Consider the following 19,139-nt stretch of genomic DNA (forward strand, 5'->3'; position numbering starts at 1 on the left):
GATGTGGGGTTCAATCCCAGAATGCCAGGATCATGCCCTGAGCTGAAGGCAGACACTTAACGACTGAGCCACCCAGGAACCCCATTTGATATCCTTATTTCTGCTTGATTTTTCTTATAATTTCTTATTCATTTTTTAATGGACATTATGCCATTTATTTACCTTTTTAAACCTATTGTGCTGGTTAAGCACACTTATTTTCAAGTCTTTGTCAGACTCCTAAATTATATTAAATTTAATTGGAATGAAGTCATGTTTCAATTGGTAACTTATGTGCTTATATTTTTTTTACCATTAGATTTGTTCATGTGTTTTTAAGTTTTAGCTTGCAAAACTAAACAATTTTGAGTATTTTGTTGTTGTTGCTGACTTTCTGGTTTTCTTTCTCTGTATTTATTCTTCCAAAATCTCTTTTACAAAGAGGTTTGTATTACTTTCCTAGGGTTGCCATAACAAAGCACCACAAACTTGATGGCTTAAAACAAAATAAAGTTATTCTTTCCCAATTCTGAAGGCTTGACATCTGAAGTCAAGGTGTTGTCAGGGCCAGGCTACCTCTGTAGGCTCCAGGAAAGAATCCTTCCTTGATTCTTCCTAGTGGCTGGTAATAATTGCCAGCAATCCTCAGCATGCCTTTGTTTGTAGATGCAACAGTGCAATCTCTACCTCTGTCTCCACGTGGTATTCTTCCTGTGTATCTGTGTCCCTGGGCCTCCTTTCCTCTTCTTATAAGGACACTGATGATTGGATTTAGGGCCCACTCAAACCCAGTATGACCTCCTCTTAATTTCACTAGTTCAAAGACTTATTTCCACATAAAATCGTATGCTGGAATTATGGGTAGATGTGAAATTTTGAGGGACACTATTCAACTCAGTCCAAGGATGTTGAACACCACCTCATGGATTACAGCATTGAATCTGGATCTAATCTCCTGAATCCTTGGAAGTACTTTATTTTCTCTTTGGAAGCTGAGCACCCAGAAACCATGGCCCATTTCTAGGTTTAGAGCTTTGCATTCAGCCTTTGTGCTCAGCTCTGTTTATTCCTTTATGTTTCTGTTCAGTTTCTAGTTCAGGAAAACTGGATGTCCAGGATGATGTTTATATTATCTTTGAACCCAGATATATCCCTCTGGATTTCAAAAGATACATTGTATCTATTGTTCTTATTTGCAATAGGAAATATATCAATACATAACTTAATGAATTATTTATCAGGTTTTTCTACTTTATTTGAAGTTGCATTGACCCTTTTCTAAATTCTGAGTTCACTAATTTCCAGTCTTTTTAAAAACTTATATACATTTAAATTTCTAAATATACTGCTGAGTACTGGTTTAGCCTTGTCCCACAGGTTTTCCTATTCAGTGCGTTCACTGACATAGAGCTCTAGTTACTTCATTATTGTTATTATAATTTATTCTTTGACCTGTAAGTAATTTCAAATGTGAGGTTTTGGCAACATTTTATCATGGACTTCTAATTGCATTGCATTATGGACAGAAAATAGTGGTTACATGGTATCACACTCTTTTTTAAAATTTTATGGCATTTGACTTAGTTGTAATAAATGTTTATTATAGGTTTGAGAAAAATATATATTCTATTGGTTGGGCTTTTTTTTTAATTGCTATATATCTATTAGATAACTCTTATACAATTTGGTGGTTCACACTTTTCTCTATCCTCAATAATTTTTTTCTATATTTTCTATTCACTTGTTGGGAAAATTTGTTGAAATTTTCCACTCTGATTTAGATTTCTTCCTGAAATTTTGTGAATTATTTTTTTATATGTTTGAGATTAGGTTGATAGATATATATGGGTTGATTACTGCTGTATATTATTGATAAAGTATTTCTTTTATTATTAAGTAATATCCTTCTTTAACTCTATTAATCCTTTTCACTTTATTTTTATTTATTTATTTATTTATTTATTTATTTATTTATTTATTTTTTTTAAAGATTTTATTTATTTATTCGACAGAGATAGAGACAGCCAGCGAGAGAGGGAACACAAGCAGGGGGAGTGGGAGAGGAAGAAGCAGGCTCACAGCGGAGGAGCCTGATGTGGGTCTCAATCCCACAACGCCAGGACCACGCCCTGAGCCGAAGGCAGACGCCCAACCGCTGTGCCACCCAGGCGCCCCTATTTATTTATTTTTTAAAGTAGGCTCCATGCCCAGCATGGAGCCCAATGCAGTGCTTAAATTCATGACCCCGAGATCAAGACCTGAGCTGAAATCAAGAGTTGGATGCTTAACCGACTGAGCCACCCAGGTACCCCAATCCTTTTCATGTTAAATTCTATTTTGTCTCATAGTCATTAATATAACCACAGAAGTTTGATTTATTATCTGCCTGGTATATCTTTTCTGATTTTTATCTTCAATCTTTATTCACACTGTATTTTTTACGTCATGTCTTGTAAATAACATATAGCTAGAATTTTGAAAACACTGAAACTCATGTGAAATTCACTATCTTTTAAGAAGCAAATTCATTTACTTTTCATTTATTGTTAAACCTGATATGTTTCGGTTTATTTTTTCAACTTGTTTTGTATGCTTTTATTTTCCTGTTTCTTACTTCTGTTGAATTTTCCTTAATCCTTTTCTTCCTTTCTAGTAGCTTGGAATAAATGTAAGTGGCCATCCTTATACCCTTACATTTTTGGCAAAATTTAAAGTTAATCAGTATTTCTGTTCTTAAGAACTGTAAAAGAGTCCTAGATTTTTAACTGGATTTTAAGCTAAAAGGTTAGCCTGCCACAGTTGCATGGATGCTGGCTCAAGATACAAGACTTCCAGGTCAGAGACACAGAACTTTTTTACTCACAGTACAGTAATCAGCAAAAGCTGCAAATTCAGGTTGGTTTTCCTTAACCTTCAAATCCCAAAGGAATTACACAGTAAGAGACCTATGTGGATTTTGTGCACACAATGGGTTTGGGTCACAGCTAAGAAATCCTGAGTTTAGGAAATCCCATTCTTTTAACTGGGCTGCAAGCAAATCTGCCAAACTTTGCCCCAGAGAGAGTTATTATTTTTATCATCCTAGGCAGCAAACTCTGCTCCATAGGAAAACATCACCAATATCTTCCAAGGTATTTTACTATTCAAACATCCTTGAAAAGATAGTCCATAGCAAAAGCCTCTGTTAACAAGATATGCAGAAATGTAAGAGACCCATGGAGAATTGTCTACCAACAATATCCACCTCCTGTTTATTTTCTTTTTTTCTTTTTTAAGATTTTATTTATTTGACAGAGAGAGAGACAGCGAGAGAGGGAACACAAGTAGGGGGAGTGGGAGAGGGAGAAGCAGGCTTTCCATGGAGCAGGGAGCCCGATGTGGGGCTCAATCCCAGAACCCTGGGATCATGACCTGAGCTGAACGCAGACGCTTAACGACTGAGTCACCCAGGCGCCCCCCACCTCCTGTTTCTACACAATATTAACATCTGGTGAATTTTCTCATGAGTACATTTTATTGGCCACTCTAATTAATCTGACAGAGTTTGGTACCAAGTATAATTATTTTGTCTGAAATAACATTTAATTAAGGCTACTATCAACAGGAATCCTGGCAGCAGGTTGAGGACAATCTACACTAGTGATCCTCAGGGTTTCTCAACTGTGAAGTAAACCCATTGCATGCACAGTGTATGCCTGGGCCCACCTCTGCATTACCGCTGTAGAGCTTTAGGGGAACAGAGAACTGATGAAAACAGGAATCTCATGCTGTCTGCTCTCATCACAGTTCTTCACATATATCCTTTTACTAATCAACACAAGACCTTAGAATGTTTTAAAGAATGCTAGATTGTTTTTTATTAAATGAAAGAATTTTCATACCGCCCTGTCAAGAGAAATTAATACAAATGTAACAATTCAGGTCTCCAAACGAAAAAGAAATATGAAAATAGAGCAAAATGGAAGCATTTTGTTAAAATAAACATTAATAGTATCTTGAGTTTTGTTTGAAGTCAGACTTACATTAACAAAAGAATAAGCCTTTATGAGACATGAAGAATATTGTGTCAGCAAAATTTAATGAAGGAGGAAAAATACCATTTTGAAAAATAGAGGTGGATGTGAAAGGAAGTAACGATTCAAGCTAGTATGAAGTTAAAATGATGTGGGATGAAATGGGAACACTTTAGAGAGTAATGTGATTTAGATAGGTAGTTTATGTACAGCTATTACTCTCAATAATGTATTGACTGCAACCAGTTTAACAAAGATCATTTTGAAAGGCTAGGTTAAGGACATCATCCATGCTTATATTGAACAAGTACTTTGAATATAGTGAGGAAATAAGATTCTAGGATATAACTAAGGAATAAAGATATAGTATTAACATATATTCTGGAAACACAACCCAAAGTAGTCTAGTACCTGACAAAGAAAATGTTATACATGAATGGTGCCATTTTATGTACAGCCTGTGCTTAGAAAGGAATTCTTTAAAAAAATTATTATCTTTACCTGAAGTTGGTAGAATCATATATCCTGCATGCCCCTGACTCACCACATTTTAAAATTCCCCAATGTAAACATGTGGAATCCACTAAAGCTCCAAAATATATAGGTGCAGGAATTCCAGCTACAATTAAAAAGGGGAGAAGGAAAAATCCCAAGGTAAGAATTAAGGTACATTATTTTGTTTAGAAACAAAATTTTAATTTTCTCTATTTGTAGGACAAATAAAGCTAAATGAAATATGAATAGAATGGTTTAAATTTTATTTTTAGAAATTAAAAGTTACTTTTTCTATAAAGTTTCTAAATTATAAAAGATAAGTAATGTGATGGATAAATGCATCATAAAATTATTGATATAGGAAAACATTGAATTAATGATTCTTTATATTTTTTTATGCAGTGTTTTGGACCAATCACATGTATATTTTACTTTAACAAAGCATTTTTTGTTCACTTGCTTCTCAAATCTTCTAATAGATGAAAAGTAGAGTTAAGTTCAGATAGATCTTTTTCAGGTAAGAGGGGTAAGTTCTCCGTGTCTTCTTGTACCTCATTCTCATATAAATTACAAAGTGCTGCAAGCAGAAGGAATATTTGCTAGACTATTACTCTGAGAGAATTATTTCATTTACTTAGTATTTAATAAAGATGTTGGAAAAAATAACTATTTTTACCAAATACTCTTGTGCAAAATGTATGTAACCCCACACCAAGAGACTTCTCTTCAGGCTTGATACACCTAAAAAAAAAATAAGTAAATTCACAAATAAAATAAGAGATTTAAACACTGTCATATTAAATACACACACACACACACACACATGCACACACAAACAACTCTGTATGCTGGTGACACACTGGGCACTAAAATTTTTTTGCATGCTCGGTCTTGGATATTTAAGGGCTAATTATCCTAATTATAGCCTACACAGGACCTCTACTTCTTTTTTTTTTTTAAGATTTTATTTATTTATTATACAGAGAGAGAGATAGCCAGCGAGAGAGGGAACACAAGCAGGGGAAGTGGGAGAGGAAGAAGCAGGCTCATAGCAGAGGAGCCTGATGTGGGGCTCGATCCCGGAACGCCGGGATCACGCCCTGAGCCGAAGGCAGACGCTTAACCGCTGTGCCACCCAGGCGCCCCAGGACCTCTACTTCTGATCCGTGGCATTTTACCCATCATTTTTTGCTCATTCATTTCTATCAGAGAGTTATCGAAGAAGGAAATATTTCATATCAATTTGTACCCCAATATCCACTTATTGAAGTGGCAGTTCTTCATTAAACCTTCAGCCTAAAACAAAATGATGCAACCCTAGCTGTATTTAAATTATTTGTCTTGACAAAATACAGAAAAGCCAAGAATTTATATAAGTAAATGTAAGGCAGAAAGAAAGCAAAAATAAAAATTTTCAAAGGAATGTGACAAAGAAATCCAAAGCAAACATATTTTATGTGATTTGGTATCACTTTGAGTCACACAGATCTCTCCATTCTCTCCAAAAATTCCCCCACTTTTGCACTGTTGCCTGAAATTCCTATATGTAGAAATGAAGACTGTAATTCCCCAATGGCTCTTTTTGTGTCCCACTCACTCTGATATCTGCATGACTAATTCCCCCAAAGAATTCACTTTGGGAGTTCCACTGTATTCCCTTCCCTTCCCTGATTAACTCAAAGCAGAGAAAAAAAGCTGCTTTCTTCACAAAAGCATGTAATATATTCTCAGCAAAAAATGTCATCTTATTGGCATTTTCTCAATATAAGTGTTTTATTAAATTTGAAAAACCTCATAGTTTGATCTAGACATTATCTTCCTGACACATAGGTTATATATGTATGTATGTATGTATGTATGTATGTATGTATGTATGTATGTATGTATTTGAGATAAAGCAAGAGTGAGAGAGAGCACAAGCAAGGAGAGCAACAGAGGAAGAGGGAGGCGCAGGCTCTCCACTGAGCAGGGAGCCAGACGCCTGGCTAGAGCCCAACACACTGGAGCCAAAGGCAGCCACTCAACCAACAGAGCCATCCAGTCGCCCTGACACATAGGTTATTTAGACAACATCAGTGATTTTACTCAGAAGGAAGTTAACAAAACCAGGAGACCTAACATGACCCTCTTAGTCCCATGTTTTCCATTTAATACAGCAAATAGAGTATTTAAATTTTACTGAAGAATTTTTCTTTCCCCTCTATCTCTAATATACCACTTAATGATCTCACAGAAACATGAAATACTAATAGCGAAGAAATTATTTAATCTGTTTAAACAGTTTAAACAGTTCTATGAACTCTATCATTGATTGGCATTGATAATAACATCAATTTCTAGAATCCAAGAATCAGAAAAACTAGCATGGGAAATATTTAGAGAAATTGAAATTGTTCTTTAAACTGGCAGAGTAGCATTGATGTTGTGACCCTCTACGATCATGGTAGGAGATCCAGGGAGATTCCTCAAAAGTAGAGACAAACACAGATATAGTAATAAAAACCTAGGGGTTAAATTCTAGAATATGGTGCTGGCAAAAGATGGGGGAAGAAGTACAGACTTGAAAGAGCCTGATTAGGTACTTGTTTTATTAGGGGATAGATACTAATACTGAAAAGTTTTGAAATTGATAAGTAAAACATTAATGTAGTTAAGAATTTCAATAATCAGGTTAACCATTTGAAAGCTACAGCTTTCAAAGCAGCAGAAGAACATCCAATATATACAGTAATTCCCCCTTATCTGTGATTTCACTTTCTATGATTTGAGTTACCCATAGTCAACCACAGTCTGGAAGCAGATGGTCCATGGGCTGACACATCATTGGAAGATCAAAAGCAACCGAATGCTACAATCCCTGTATCACACTGCCTATGTCATTCACCGCCTTCCATCTCATCATGTGGGCATTTTATCATCTCATATCATCACAAGAGGAAAAAAGGTGAGTACAGGGGCGCCTGGGTGGCTCAGTCAGTTAAGCATCTGCCTTCAGCTCAGGTCATGATCCCAGGGTCCTGGGATCTAGCCCTTCAAGCAGGGCTCTCTGCTCAGCAAGGAGGCTGCTTCTCCCTCTCCCTTTGCCTGCCACTTCTCCTGCTTGTGGTCTCTCTCTCTCTCCCTCTCTCTGTCAAATAAATAAAAATTTTTTAAAAAGGGTGAGTACAACACAATGAGATATTTTGATAGTGAGAGAGACCATATGCACTTAATTTTCATTATAGTATATTGTTATAATTGTTCTATTTTATTATTAGTTATTGGTGTTAATCTCTTGCTGTGCCTAATTTATAGGTCAGACTTTATCACAGTTATGTATATATAAGAAAGAACATAATATGTGTAGGGTTTGGTACTATCCATGGTTTCAGGCATCCACTGGAGATCTTAAAATACATCCTTGCAGATAAGGGGGTACAACTCTACAATGGAAAGCAAAGAAAGAATTAAAAAGAAAGTCAAATAAATAGAATAAATTAAATAAAGTAGCAAAAAGAGCCTTACCACAATAATTATAAGAAATACAAGTGGATTAAATGTATCAATTTTAGATGATAAAATCATACCTAGCAAATTATCTATGAAGCATCATCAAAGATTGAAAGCTGAAAATAAAGGGAAAGGAAAAGATATAACAGGAATATCTTAGATATAACAGGTGAAACAAAAGAAAGCTAGAACCACAATTTTAATAAGAAAAAAATATATAATTCCTTGAAAGAAATAGCTAAAAGATAAGAGAATTGAGTGATGCTAATAATAGAAGTATAATGACCAAAAGCATATTTGCATCCTATAATAAAGCCTCCAAATATATAAATTAAAAAACCAGGTGGTGGGTATTAAGGAGGGCACATGTTGCGATGAGCCCTGGGTGTTATATGCAACTAATGAGTGGTTGAACACTACATCAAAAACTAATGGTGTACTATATGTCGGCTAACTGTACATAATAAAAAAAAAAAAAAAAACACCTGACAGAATTATAGGGAGAAATGCATCAGCAATATTTACAGATTTGAACACCCACCTCTGAAAAACTAATGAATTACATTTACAAAATTTTGATAACAAAGTACTTTACTTCAATCCAAGAGATATAAGCACTGTATACTCAAAATGCAGAAGTTACCCATTCTTTTCAGAAAGACATGAAATACTCAAAAAATGCACTAGGCCTCAAAGAAAGCCTTGATATCCCACCTCTCCAACCTGTAATCTTTCAGATTATGTTCTCTGAACATAAAAATGGAATAACAATAATAAAATGATATCTATAGAAAGTTCTTACATATATGGAAATTATATAACACATTAATAAAAAAAAACTTTGGCCTGGTGGGGCAATCATAAAAGAAACTGCAAAATAGTTAAAAATAAATATCAAAGAAAATACTCGTTGAGGCATAGCTAAAGCAATAATTGGGAGGAAATGTATCATTTTATATACAGTAGTCAAACAAATGATCTAAGTATTAAACTCAAATAGATAAAGCACTACATCAAAAACTAATGAATGGTGACTAACATAACATAATAAAAAAATAGCCAATCCTAAAAAAAAAAAAAAAACACAGAGCAAGCCTAAAGGAAAAAAAAAGAAGAGCAGAAATGCATGAAATAAAGACTAACAACACCAAAACCGATTCTTTAAAAGAAGAAAAATAAAACATATGCATCTGGCAACAATGATCAAGAAAAAATGAAGGGACAAATAAACAAAATACGTAAAAAAAAAAAGGTAAGCCTTTCAGATACATCAGAGAATATCAGAATGATAAAAGAATATTATAAACATCTATTCACTAGCAAGCATAAAATAGATATAAGTAGAAATGGAAAATGTGAATAGGCACTAACACTGAATAAATGGAAATAATAATCAAATATCACTGTCCAAATGAGACCAAAGTATAAATACTTTTACAGGTGGATGTATATAAATTTCGACAGACAGATATTTAATATAAGTAGTTCCAGAAATTTAAAAAAATAGAAAATTTATCAATTCTTTTTGTGGGGTCTCAAATGATTCCAAAGCAAAAAAAGACTAAAAAAATAGTAGGTCTGTTTTACTTATCAACATAGATATAACAATTTTAAATAAAGTATTATTTAAACAAACCAAATCATATATAAAAATATACCATAACTAACTGTGGTTTTTCTCATCCATGTAATCAGTTTAACATAAAAAACTACCATTTTATTTTACTACACTAAAAATACTGAGTAGAAAAATTATAGAATCATAGATGCAGAAAAATATATTTAATAAAGTTTAGTACCTATTTCATTATTAAAGACTTAGAAACTAGATGAAACTAAGATGAAAACTATATACTGAAAATCTATAGCAAGTATCATAATGGAAAAATTTATGCACTTTCCATTAAAATTAGAAAAGTACAAGAATACTCACTATCACAGTTTTGGAGGTCCAAGTTGATGATAAGAAAATTTAAAAAGCCTAAGATGTATAAGGTTTAGAAATGAAGAGATATAACTCTCCATATTTGCACATATTTCTATATAGAAAGCTTAACAACATCAATAAGTTAATAGAATAAGAAAAGTTGTTGGATTAAAAACTAAACTTTAAAAAATTAACAGCATTCCTCTAAATCAACAATAACCAACTAGAAAATATGAGAAAATAGTGTCATTTACAATCACAAATAAATACATACCTATATGTATCCATACAAACATATCCATATGTGGATAGATATATGTGGATATGTTTATGTTTATAATTATAAATGATATAATACCATAATGCCTATGGTAGGAGGAAGTGAAAAATAAAAAGATGTATGTATATATTTGGATATATGTGTGTGTATAGTATCTATAGAAGAAAATTTAAATAAATGGAAAGATTCCATTTTCACAAGTATTTGATGACAGATTTTCTCCAATTAATCTATGGAATCCACACAAACTCCATCAAAATTCCTATGTGAGTATAGAGAGCCTTACATCAGAAGCTAAATCAATTTGTGAAGAAAAGAATAAAGAAAGAGTAATGGTGTCAGTGCTGGGTGGGTGAGGAAGAGTTACCATATGAGATATTAACATACACAATATCAAAATAATAAAATCAATATGGTACCAGTATAAGAACAGACAAAACTGTGGAATAAGAATAGAAGTGAAAAATAGACTCGTGTAATATTAAAGCATGAGATATGATAAAGGTGGCACCACAAATCAACAGAGAAGGGACCTTTTATTTATATTGATGTTGGGAAAACTGCTTTATTATATGGAGAAAAAATAACACTGAACATCTGTCTCCCTTTCACCACACATAAAAATAGACTTGAGATGGTTTAAAGAACCATATGTAAAAGGGGAAGCTATAAATACTAGGATAAAATTTAGGTGAATATTTTTATAAATCAGGAATGTAAAAACACTCTTAAGATATGACTCCCCAACACACAAACCCTAAAGGCAAGAAAATTGTTAGATTTCAGTACAATAAAATTTAGCATTTAATTTCATAAAAGATGCTGTGGAAAAATTAAAGAAAGATGAGAGACTAAGAGATAATTGTATCACGTAAACAATATTACCTTAATATTTATAATTTAGACAGCAATCAGCAAAATAGCCAAGAAAAATATAGGGAATATAATAGAAAATGGACAAAGAAAATCAATAAGCATCTTGAAGCAGAAGCCGAAATAGCTAAAAAAAAAAAAAAATTGAAGAGATGCTTAAACACACAGAATCAGGAAATCACATATTAAAACATCACTGAGCTACCATTCTACACCCATTGGAGTGTCAAATCCTGAAATTTAGATAACTCCAAATGTTAGTGAGGCTGTAAGGAGGTAGGAACTCCTATGTAGTGAAGATGTGAGAATAACTTATAAGTACTAGCAGTATTGGTGAATTTATGTATGCCTGTGCTTTATGAGCCAAAAGAAGATTTATAGCACAACACCTCCTGTGTGAATATAAAAACACATAACAACAAAAAATATTAGCATTTTACAAAGGACAGTCCATTAAGATCATATAGCTATCATATTCATGTGGATGCCTATGGTAGGAGGAAGTGAAAAATAAAAAGAAAAAAGCGAAATAAAAGAAGAAAAACTTGTCCCAGCCTATGGGGTAATGTGTTATGCACCGAGAATCGCAATTAACTTTACTTCTAAGTTTCCAATAAAATATGAAGGAAAGAGAAAAAGATGCAAATTTTGTTTACTAGGAATGTTTATGATATTTACTAGGTATGAAGACTACTGGAAGTGAACGAACACATGTGTATGACACCTACCTTTGAATTGGAGCTCTGCAGTTTCCTAGTTTAAGAATACCCTTAATCATTTGTATCTCACAGTAGCCTTGTAAAAAGAGGTGAGTATTTATTATTATGCCTATTTTTGATTTGAGGAAATGAAGCTCAGATCAAGTGACCTGTTTAATGCCCTGTAGATAGTAATTGGTGACACCAAGACTTCTGACAGCTTTACATACTGATGCCCTATAGCTTGAGCCATATGAAATGAGTGTTAGGCAACCACTCTACCTACCAAAATGACCATTTCATACAGTTCACACTAAAATAGAAATGTGTCTGTTCTTGTGTTAAACAATGAGAGGTTCACATAATTAAACTGCAAAAAAATAAGGAAGGGAAAGATAGCGAGAGAAATGCCAAAAGATGAATGAACTATAAAATTTTGCAAAAATTCAACAATGCCTAATGTAAAACTCTTATTAAGTGGTACATGAAAGCACTGGATTCTTGGATAATGGAGGCTCCAAGTGGCTTTCTTAGAAAAAGGTACCTTAATAAAGGACCAAAAAGGAATCCAAATAAAGAAAATAATTTTTTGTACCTTAGGAGAACCATATATCCGGGTATGGCAGATAAAGAGTAAATGAAACTGCCAATGGCTGACGAGATTAAAAAGTACTGGAGCATCATGGAACAGTCATGTCCTTTGTCACACAGCCCAAGAACTGCTGATGAATTTCCTGATGTTTGAATGCAGCTACAATTTTGAAACACCTGTCAGAAAATAACATATTACCCTATTTAAGAAAGTAAAATTTTGAACATGAATCACAAATATTTTCTCCATAGCCAACTGGATCAAGCTGGAGACTATTTATTCCCTTTACTCTCATCTCTATTATGGTGCCTCTCAGGATTATAGCATAAAACAAAACATGGAAGGATGGCTTTAGAAAAATGGTATTTCTTTTTAAGTATGTGGAGTAAATTTGCAATAGCTCAGCTATCCTAACGCCATGTCTTTTAAAAATATACACTGTTTCGTTAAAACAGGAAGTATGACAAATTTTGTTTCAGAATACTCAGTGGAAGTATTTAGATACTTACGAATAAAGCTTTGTTTCAAAAAATAGAGTTCATTTCAAAAACAGAGTAAAGGCAATCCTTCAAAAATTCAATGTTTCCAGGTTTTCATAAGAATGAAAAGTTGTATTTTACCTTATCACCAGCCAACATTTTAAATATTGTAACTTTTTTTAGGCAAAAATAAAATTTAAAAAAGCCTAATTCCATCTTCTTAAAAAGCTGTTAGAATGTGAAAAATACAGAAAAGAAAAAAAATGGCAAAGCAATTAGGTGGATAATTGAGATCAAAACCACCAACTTCCTCTCAATGATAAAAATATTTCAGTCCGGAGTATTTTTAAAATGAATTATCTGAGTAATGACATCACTGCTATGAAATTAAAGATCAATGATTAGTGTCTACTATACTCAAAAAAAAAATTAAAGAAAAAGATTAGTGGTTAGACACTGTGGAGACTTAAAAATAAGATTTATGAAACAAAAGGTAAATCAAACAAACATACAGAAAGACTCTAATTTTACTTTTATCAAATGTGGACCCAGTTCACATTGGAAAGTTCCAATGCAATGCATAAAACCGAAGTTCTGTAAAAAGACCAATAGAATGTGTTACCATATTTATTCCTGCTCCAACGGATGTCTCACAACCAGCAAGACAAGCTGACATATATGACACACCATTGTCTCCACACACAGGGTCCCATGTTTTAGTTGGACAGTTACAATCCCTGTTACAATCAGCAAGGATGGTATTTTCCACATATGAATCTTGTTGCATTCTGAAATGATTTAAAATAATGCATGGCTATTGAAAGACTATTAGAGCATTTTCTTTTTCTTCTTTTCACCTTAATCTGAAATTATATTTCCTCTCCTCCCCAAAGTAGAAACAGAAATCTTCCCACCATTGACATGTGGCCTCAGTACTAAGCTCTGGCATAAAAAAATACCTGCTTTGGTGATCACATAGCCCCTTTTCAATGATTTACTTCAGATAAACAAATAGCCAATAAACAGGCATTAACTGAGTGCCTACCATATAGCAGGTGTTTTTCCAGGCATTATTAGAACTCAAAAATGAAGATGACCTAATCCCTATGGTTGATCCATATGGTAGTAAGTAACAAGAGATCTTACGTTTGAAAGCAATCTTGAAGATCAAAATCTGTAAGTTCAATTTGTAATGCAGACAGTACATTTAGCTTTAGAAATCTAACTACTTGAGTAAACAAATACATTATCCTAGTATAAAGAATGTCCAGTGGTCATGAAAATGGCAACATAGGTTGTTCTTGACCAGTCTGCTTCCCAAGATGACCAATCAGCAGCTATCCATAGATAAGACACCATTGTGAAAATCCGAGAACCTGGGGGTGAGGCTAAAGCACCCCCCTGGACCATGAAGACCTAGAAAGACCACATTGGAACAGTACAAGGAGCAGTTATACTCTAATAAAATTGCCCCATCCCCAGGTCAGCATAACACCACACTGAGAAGCCTCCCCTGGGCCTACAATTTTGTCAGTGGGAAAAGAGAGCCCAAGATGGACATCAAGCTCCCTTGGCATTGTGGGATGTTTCCCAGGAGGTGCATTCAGGTCTTACCTCATGAGGCTCTCTGAGAGAATCTGCAGGCCTCACTCATTAGGAATTAGATAGAGAAGAAGAAGGGGGACAGGGATTACAGCAACCAGCACTCAGATCTTGGTGGACTGTGTTCTTACTTGCAGCATTGTCCAAGTACAGATCCCAGTCTGTGGTTCTGCTCATCTACAGAGCTGAATGGTGGCTCCTTTTTGACAATGAGCTCTGTTGGCACTTCTGCTTGATTTGCAGACCCAGTCAACAGGTCATACTGGCTGTGGAGACAGTTCAACTACCCCCTCTGGGCAGGGAAGCAAATTCACAGTCCTGCCCAACTACTGAGCACAGCCTCCAGTCCCACCCATCCAGAAAGCCTGGCCAGAGATCCTAAGCCATGGAGTCCATCCTATAGCCCTGCTCAGTCTGGGAGCCAAGCTTATAGTCCTTCCCTACTGTTAAGCATAACCTCTGGCCCCACATTACCAAGGAGCCTGAACAGGAACCCTGGGCCCAGACTACAGCACCACCCAGCAGCAGAGCCCAGACTTTGGCCTACCCAATTGCTGAACACAGCCTGAAGCTTTGCTCAGGCAGGGAACCTAGTCAGTGACTCTGCCCAATCATGGAGCAGAGCTTGCAGCCTCACCTGATGAGAGAAGGTGGACACCAATCCTGCCCAACCAGAGGATGCAGTTTCTAGCACCACCTAACTCTGGGATACAACTAGAGGCCTCTCTCCTCCAGAGAGCCTGGCCAGCAAACTTGTCCAACAGTAGAGCACGGTTAGCACCTTGTGAAGTTCAGCCTCAACAAAACATTAGCAGAGAAATTAAGAAAACAATCCAGTAATTGCATCAAAAGAATAAATACTCAAGGAATAAATTTAACCAAGGATGTGAGAATCTGTATGCTGAAAACTATAAGACATTGATGAAAGAAACTGAGGAAGACACAAATAAATAGAAAGATATTCCATGCTCATGGATTGGAAGAATTAATATTGCTAAAATGTCCATTCTACCCAAAACAATGTACAGATTTAGTGCAATCCCAAAACAGATTTCAGTGACATTTTTCATAAACAGAAAAATAAATTTGTAAGGACCCACAAAAAAGTAGCCAAAGCAATCTTGAGAAAGAAGAACAAAGCTGGAGGTATCACACTTCACGATTTCAAACTGTTTTACAAAGCTATAGTAATCAAACAGTATGGTATTATCATAAAAAAAGTGTCACAAAGATTATGGAACAGAATAGAGAGCCCAGAAATAAACCATTCATATATAGTTAATCAATTTATAACAAGTGAGCTAAGAATTTACTGTGGGGAAAGGATACTCTGTTCATAAATGGTGTTGGAAAACTGGCCAGCCACATGCGAAAGAGTGAAAATAGACCCCTATCTTACACAATAAACAAAAAATAAACTCAAATGGATTAAAGACTTAAATTGAAGACCTGGAGCCATAAAATTCATAGAAGAAAATATAGTGGGTGAACTCCTTGACATCAGTCTTGGCAATGATTTTTTGGATTGGATAACATACCAAAAAGCACAAGTAACAAAAGCAAAAATAAATAAGTAGAACTACATCAAATAAAAAGCTTCCAGACAGCAAGGGAAATCATGAACAAAATGAAAAGACACCCTATGGAATGGGAGTAAATATTTGCAAATCATATATCTGATAAGGGATTAATATCCAAAATATATTTAAAAAACTAATAAAACTCAATAGCAAAAAAGCAAACAATCTGATTTTGAAATGGACAGAGGATCACTGCTCAGCCTTTTGGCTAAGACCAAGTGTTAAAATGGGGAGAGGAACTAAATAGAAAAATTTCCCAAGAAGACATACGAATGGCCAATAAGTAAATGAAAGGTTGCTCAATGTCACCAATCAAAGCCACAATGAGATATCATCTCACATCTGTTAGGATGTTTATTATCAAAAGTCAAAAGAAAACATTACTATGCATAACCTTCCTATAAATTCAGATAACCCTCAAATACAAATCCAAAACTATTCAATGATAGAGACGTAATTAGACAAATGAAATGTATGAATTTACATATGAATTAATATATCGTGTATTAGGATTCAGTTATGCTGGATGTAAGCTCATTGTCAAAACATATAAAGGTGAGACTATATAGTTAATTCTTAGTTTTACCCATTTATGAGAGTATAAAATATATGGATCATATATCTTAATACAACCTAAAACTGTCGGTAGTTTGTCTGATATCCACTTTAATATCTACTAGGATATCAAAAAGACAAACACACACACACACACATGTGCAGTCATGAACTCACTAACCCTATGATATTTCCCAACCTCTTTAATAAGCCTAGAGCCTGGAGGGATAGGCTTATAATTGACAGATGGAGAAAAGATAAAGACCATGGATTATTATTATTAATTCCACTTAGCGAATGATCTGGTCATGGGTAATCATTGAATAAAATACATTATTAACTGTCCTGGAAGTATGATATTCATTAGCAAACAACATACCCTTTATAAGTGATGGTTATGCCAGCAACTGAAGAATTATCACAGATCATAAGAAAACACAAAAAATGGAGAAGATATTCAGTTAAAGATAACCAACATCCTATGTGGGCAGCTTGTTTGACAGTAATCTTGAACTTCTTCATAATTAAACCACCAGCTATATATCCAATGCATATTGGAGGTAAGTTATAAATGCCTGTAAATTTAAGCGAAATGTTGTTTACAAAGTGACTTAGCAAAAGAGCAAATATGATACCACTTTTATCTAATATGTCTTATAAAAGAAACCATCTAGGTCCAACGCACAGTGAAGAAAGCTGATTGAATTTTATCTCCATTTATTTACATATTACATACAGAGAGATTTTTATTTCATTTTATTTTTTTAAAAGATTTTATTTATTAATTTGACACAGAGAGACAGCCAGCGAGAGAGGGAACACAAGCAGGGGGAGTGTGAGAGGAAGAAGCAGGCTCATAGCAGAGCAGCCTGATGTGGGGCTCGATCCCAGAATGCTGGGATCACGCCCTGAGCCAAAGGCAGACACTTAACGACTGCGCCACCCAGGCGCCCCTACAGAGAGATTTTTAAATGCCCCACAATGTCAAAGTATATTTTGAAGACTGTTATCACTATCCTTCATTTAATTAATTATAGTAGGTTGTAAATTTCTTGTATTCAGGGATCATGATCTACATTTCTTTCTAATGGTTCAGGTAGGAGTGACAAGTCAAAATTGACCAGTAGTTTATGATTAATATGATTTTGCTGTTGTTTGTACACACTCTAGTCGTTAAGAATTTAACTTAGCTCAAGGAACTTTGGAAGGTTACTTTGCTGAGCCTGTGGTTGTTAAGTATATTTATATTTTGTGTCCCTCTCCCTAAAAAAAAGGGGAAAAAGTTAAGAAAAAGGAAAAGACAGCCCTTGGTTGCATTCTTACAATGCCAGGATAAGTGAATCCCATCACATTTTCTTGGGAGAGTGGTGAAAATCCATTCCAGAATCCCACACCAGATTGTATAATTTAGTATGTCTGAGGTGGGAACCAGGTATCTGAACTTTTTTTTTTTAAAGATTTTATTTATTTATTCGACAGAGATAGAGACAGCCAGCGAGAGAGGGAACACAAGCAGGGGGAATGGGAGAGGAAGAAGCAGGCTCATAGCGGAGGAGCCTGATGTGGGGCTCGATCCCATAACTCCGGGATCACGCCCTGAGCCGAAGGCAGACGCTTAACCGCTGTGCCACCCAGGCGCCCCCTGAACTTTTAACAAGCACTCTAGATGATGAGGCTTCAGGTAGTCTGGGAAATTCACTTTTCAAAACAGTAAAAATCTCTCAGGAGAAAGCCAAGGTGGAAGAGAGCCACTGGAGTTAATGTGGTCACAGGAGAAGCAGAATACATGGGCTGCAAAGACCCCTCAAACCACCAGGGGGCCCAGAGAACTAAGGAGAGACACGGAATTCATAACCTGGAGTTAAAAGAGTAAAACTCAGACTCCTGATGAATGAACGTTGTTTTTCTTTTTACATTAATGGTTTACCTCTCTGAAAATTATCTCTAACCTGTACATTCCCCAAGATTTCCAAAAATATTTTGAATTTGCCTTCGGACCAGAGAGAGAGGAGAAAAGAAAGCCAGGATTTCCTGGCTTCTTTCCTTCCCTACCATTTGTTGATTTCCTGGAGAAGGGAAGGGGGAGATGTACCAGAGACAGAAGCATCTCCACATATTTCAATTTAGGAGTTTCCTAGACCCATCATCACACTGTTTACCCTTTCATGGTAAAAATAAATAAATAAATAAATAAATAAATAAATAAATAAATAAATAAATAAATAAATAATAAAGTGAGCTAAGAACATAGAGAATAGACATACCGATTAAAAAGATTGCATCTGAAGCTGATTTTCCATATTGCTGTTCCAGATATTTAGGCATGAAGGTGAACATATTAACAAATGCATTGAATTGTATAATACTTATTAGTATGAAAAGCATGTAAATTGGGTTGCGTAACAGACTCTTCATGAACGGTAAAAAGTCTGAAATGAAAGAATGACAATAGTGTTAAACTAGCTTAACTTTGCGTTTTAAGATCGACTTTTTCTAAAACATCAACCTCCCCTCCCAAATTAAGTTTTTCTGCTTATAGTGCACATACTGGTTTTTGTTTTGCTTCATTTTATTTTG

At 34.8% G+C, this 19,139-nt stretch overlaps 1 protein-coding gene across 7 annotated transcripts in view; it reads right to left on the reverse strand.

Annotated features, from left to right (window-relative positions):
* Positions 1 to 19,139, reverse strand: part of SLCO1A2 (solute carrier organic anion transporter family member 1A2) — a 158,250-nt gene that overhangs the window by 60,442 nt on the left and 78,669 nt on the right. For all 7 annotated transcript variants that reach the window (XM_045781464.2, XM_045781459.2, XM_087855677.1 and 4 more), the window contains 6 exons: positions 18,827 to 18,991; positions 16,942 to 17,137; positions 13,448 to 13,613; positions 12,350 to 12,522; positions 5,164 to 5,228; positions 4,494 to 4,611 (listed from right to left, as the gene is read on the reverse strand). In XM_045781464.2, the coding sequence (XP_045637420.2) occupies positions 4,494 to 4,611; positions 5,164 to 5,228; positions 12,350 to 12,522; positions 13,448 to 13,613; positions 16,942 to 17,137; positions 18,827 to 18,991 (883 nt within the window). The remainder of the gene's footprint in view (positions 1 to 4,493; positions 4,612 to 5,163; positions 5,229 to 12,349; positions 12,523 to 13,447; positions 13,614 to 16,941; positions 17,138 to 18,826; positions 18,992 to 19,139) is intronic.

This window comes from Ursus americanus, chromosome 25 (assembly GCF_024610735.1).
Source record: "Ursus americanus isolate L20-20 chromosome 25, mUrsAme1.1.p, whole genome shotgun sequence".
NCBI lineage: Eukaryota > Metazoa > Chordata > Mammalia > Carnivora > Ursidae > Ursus > Ursus americanus.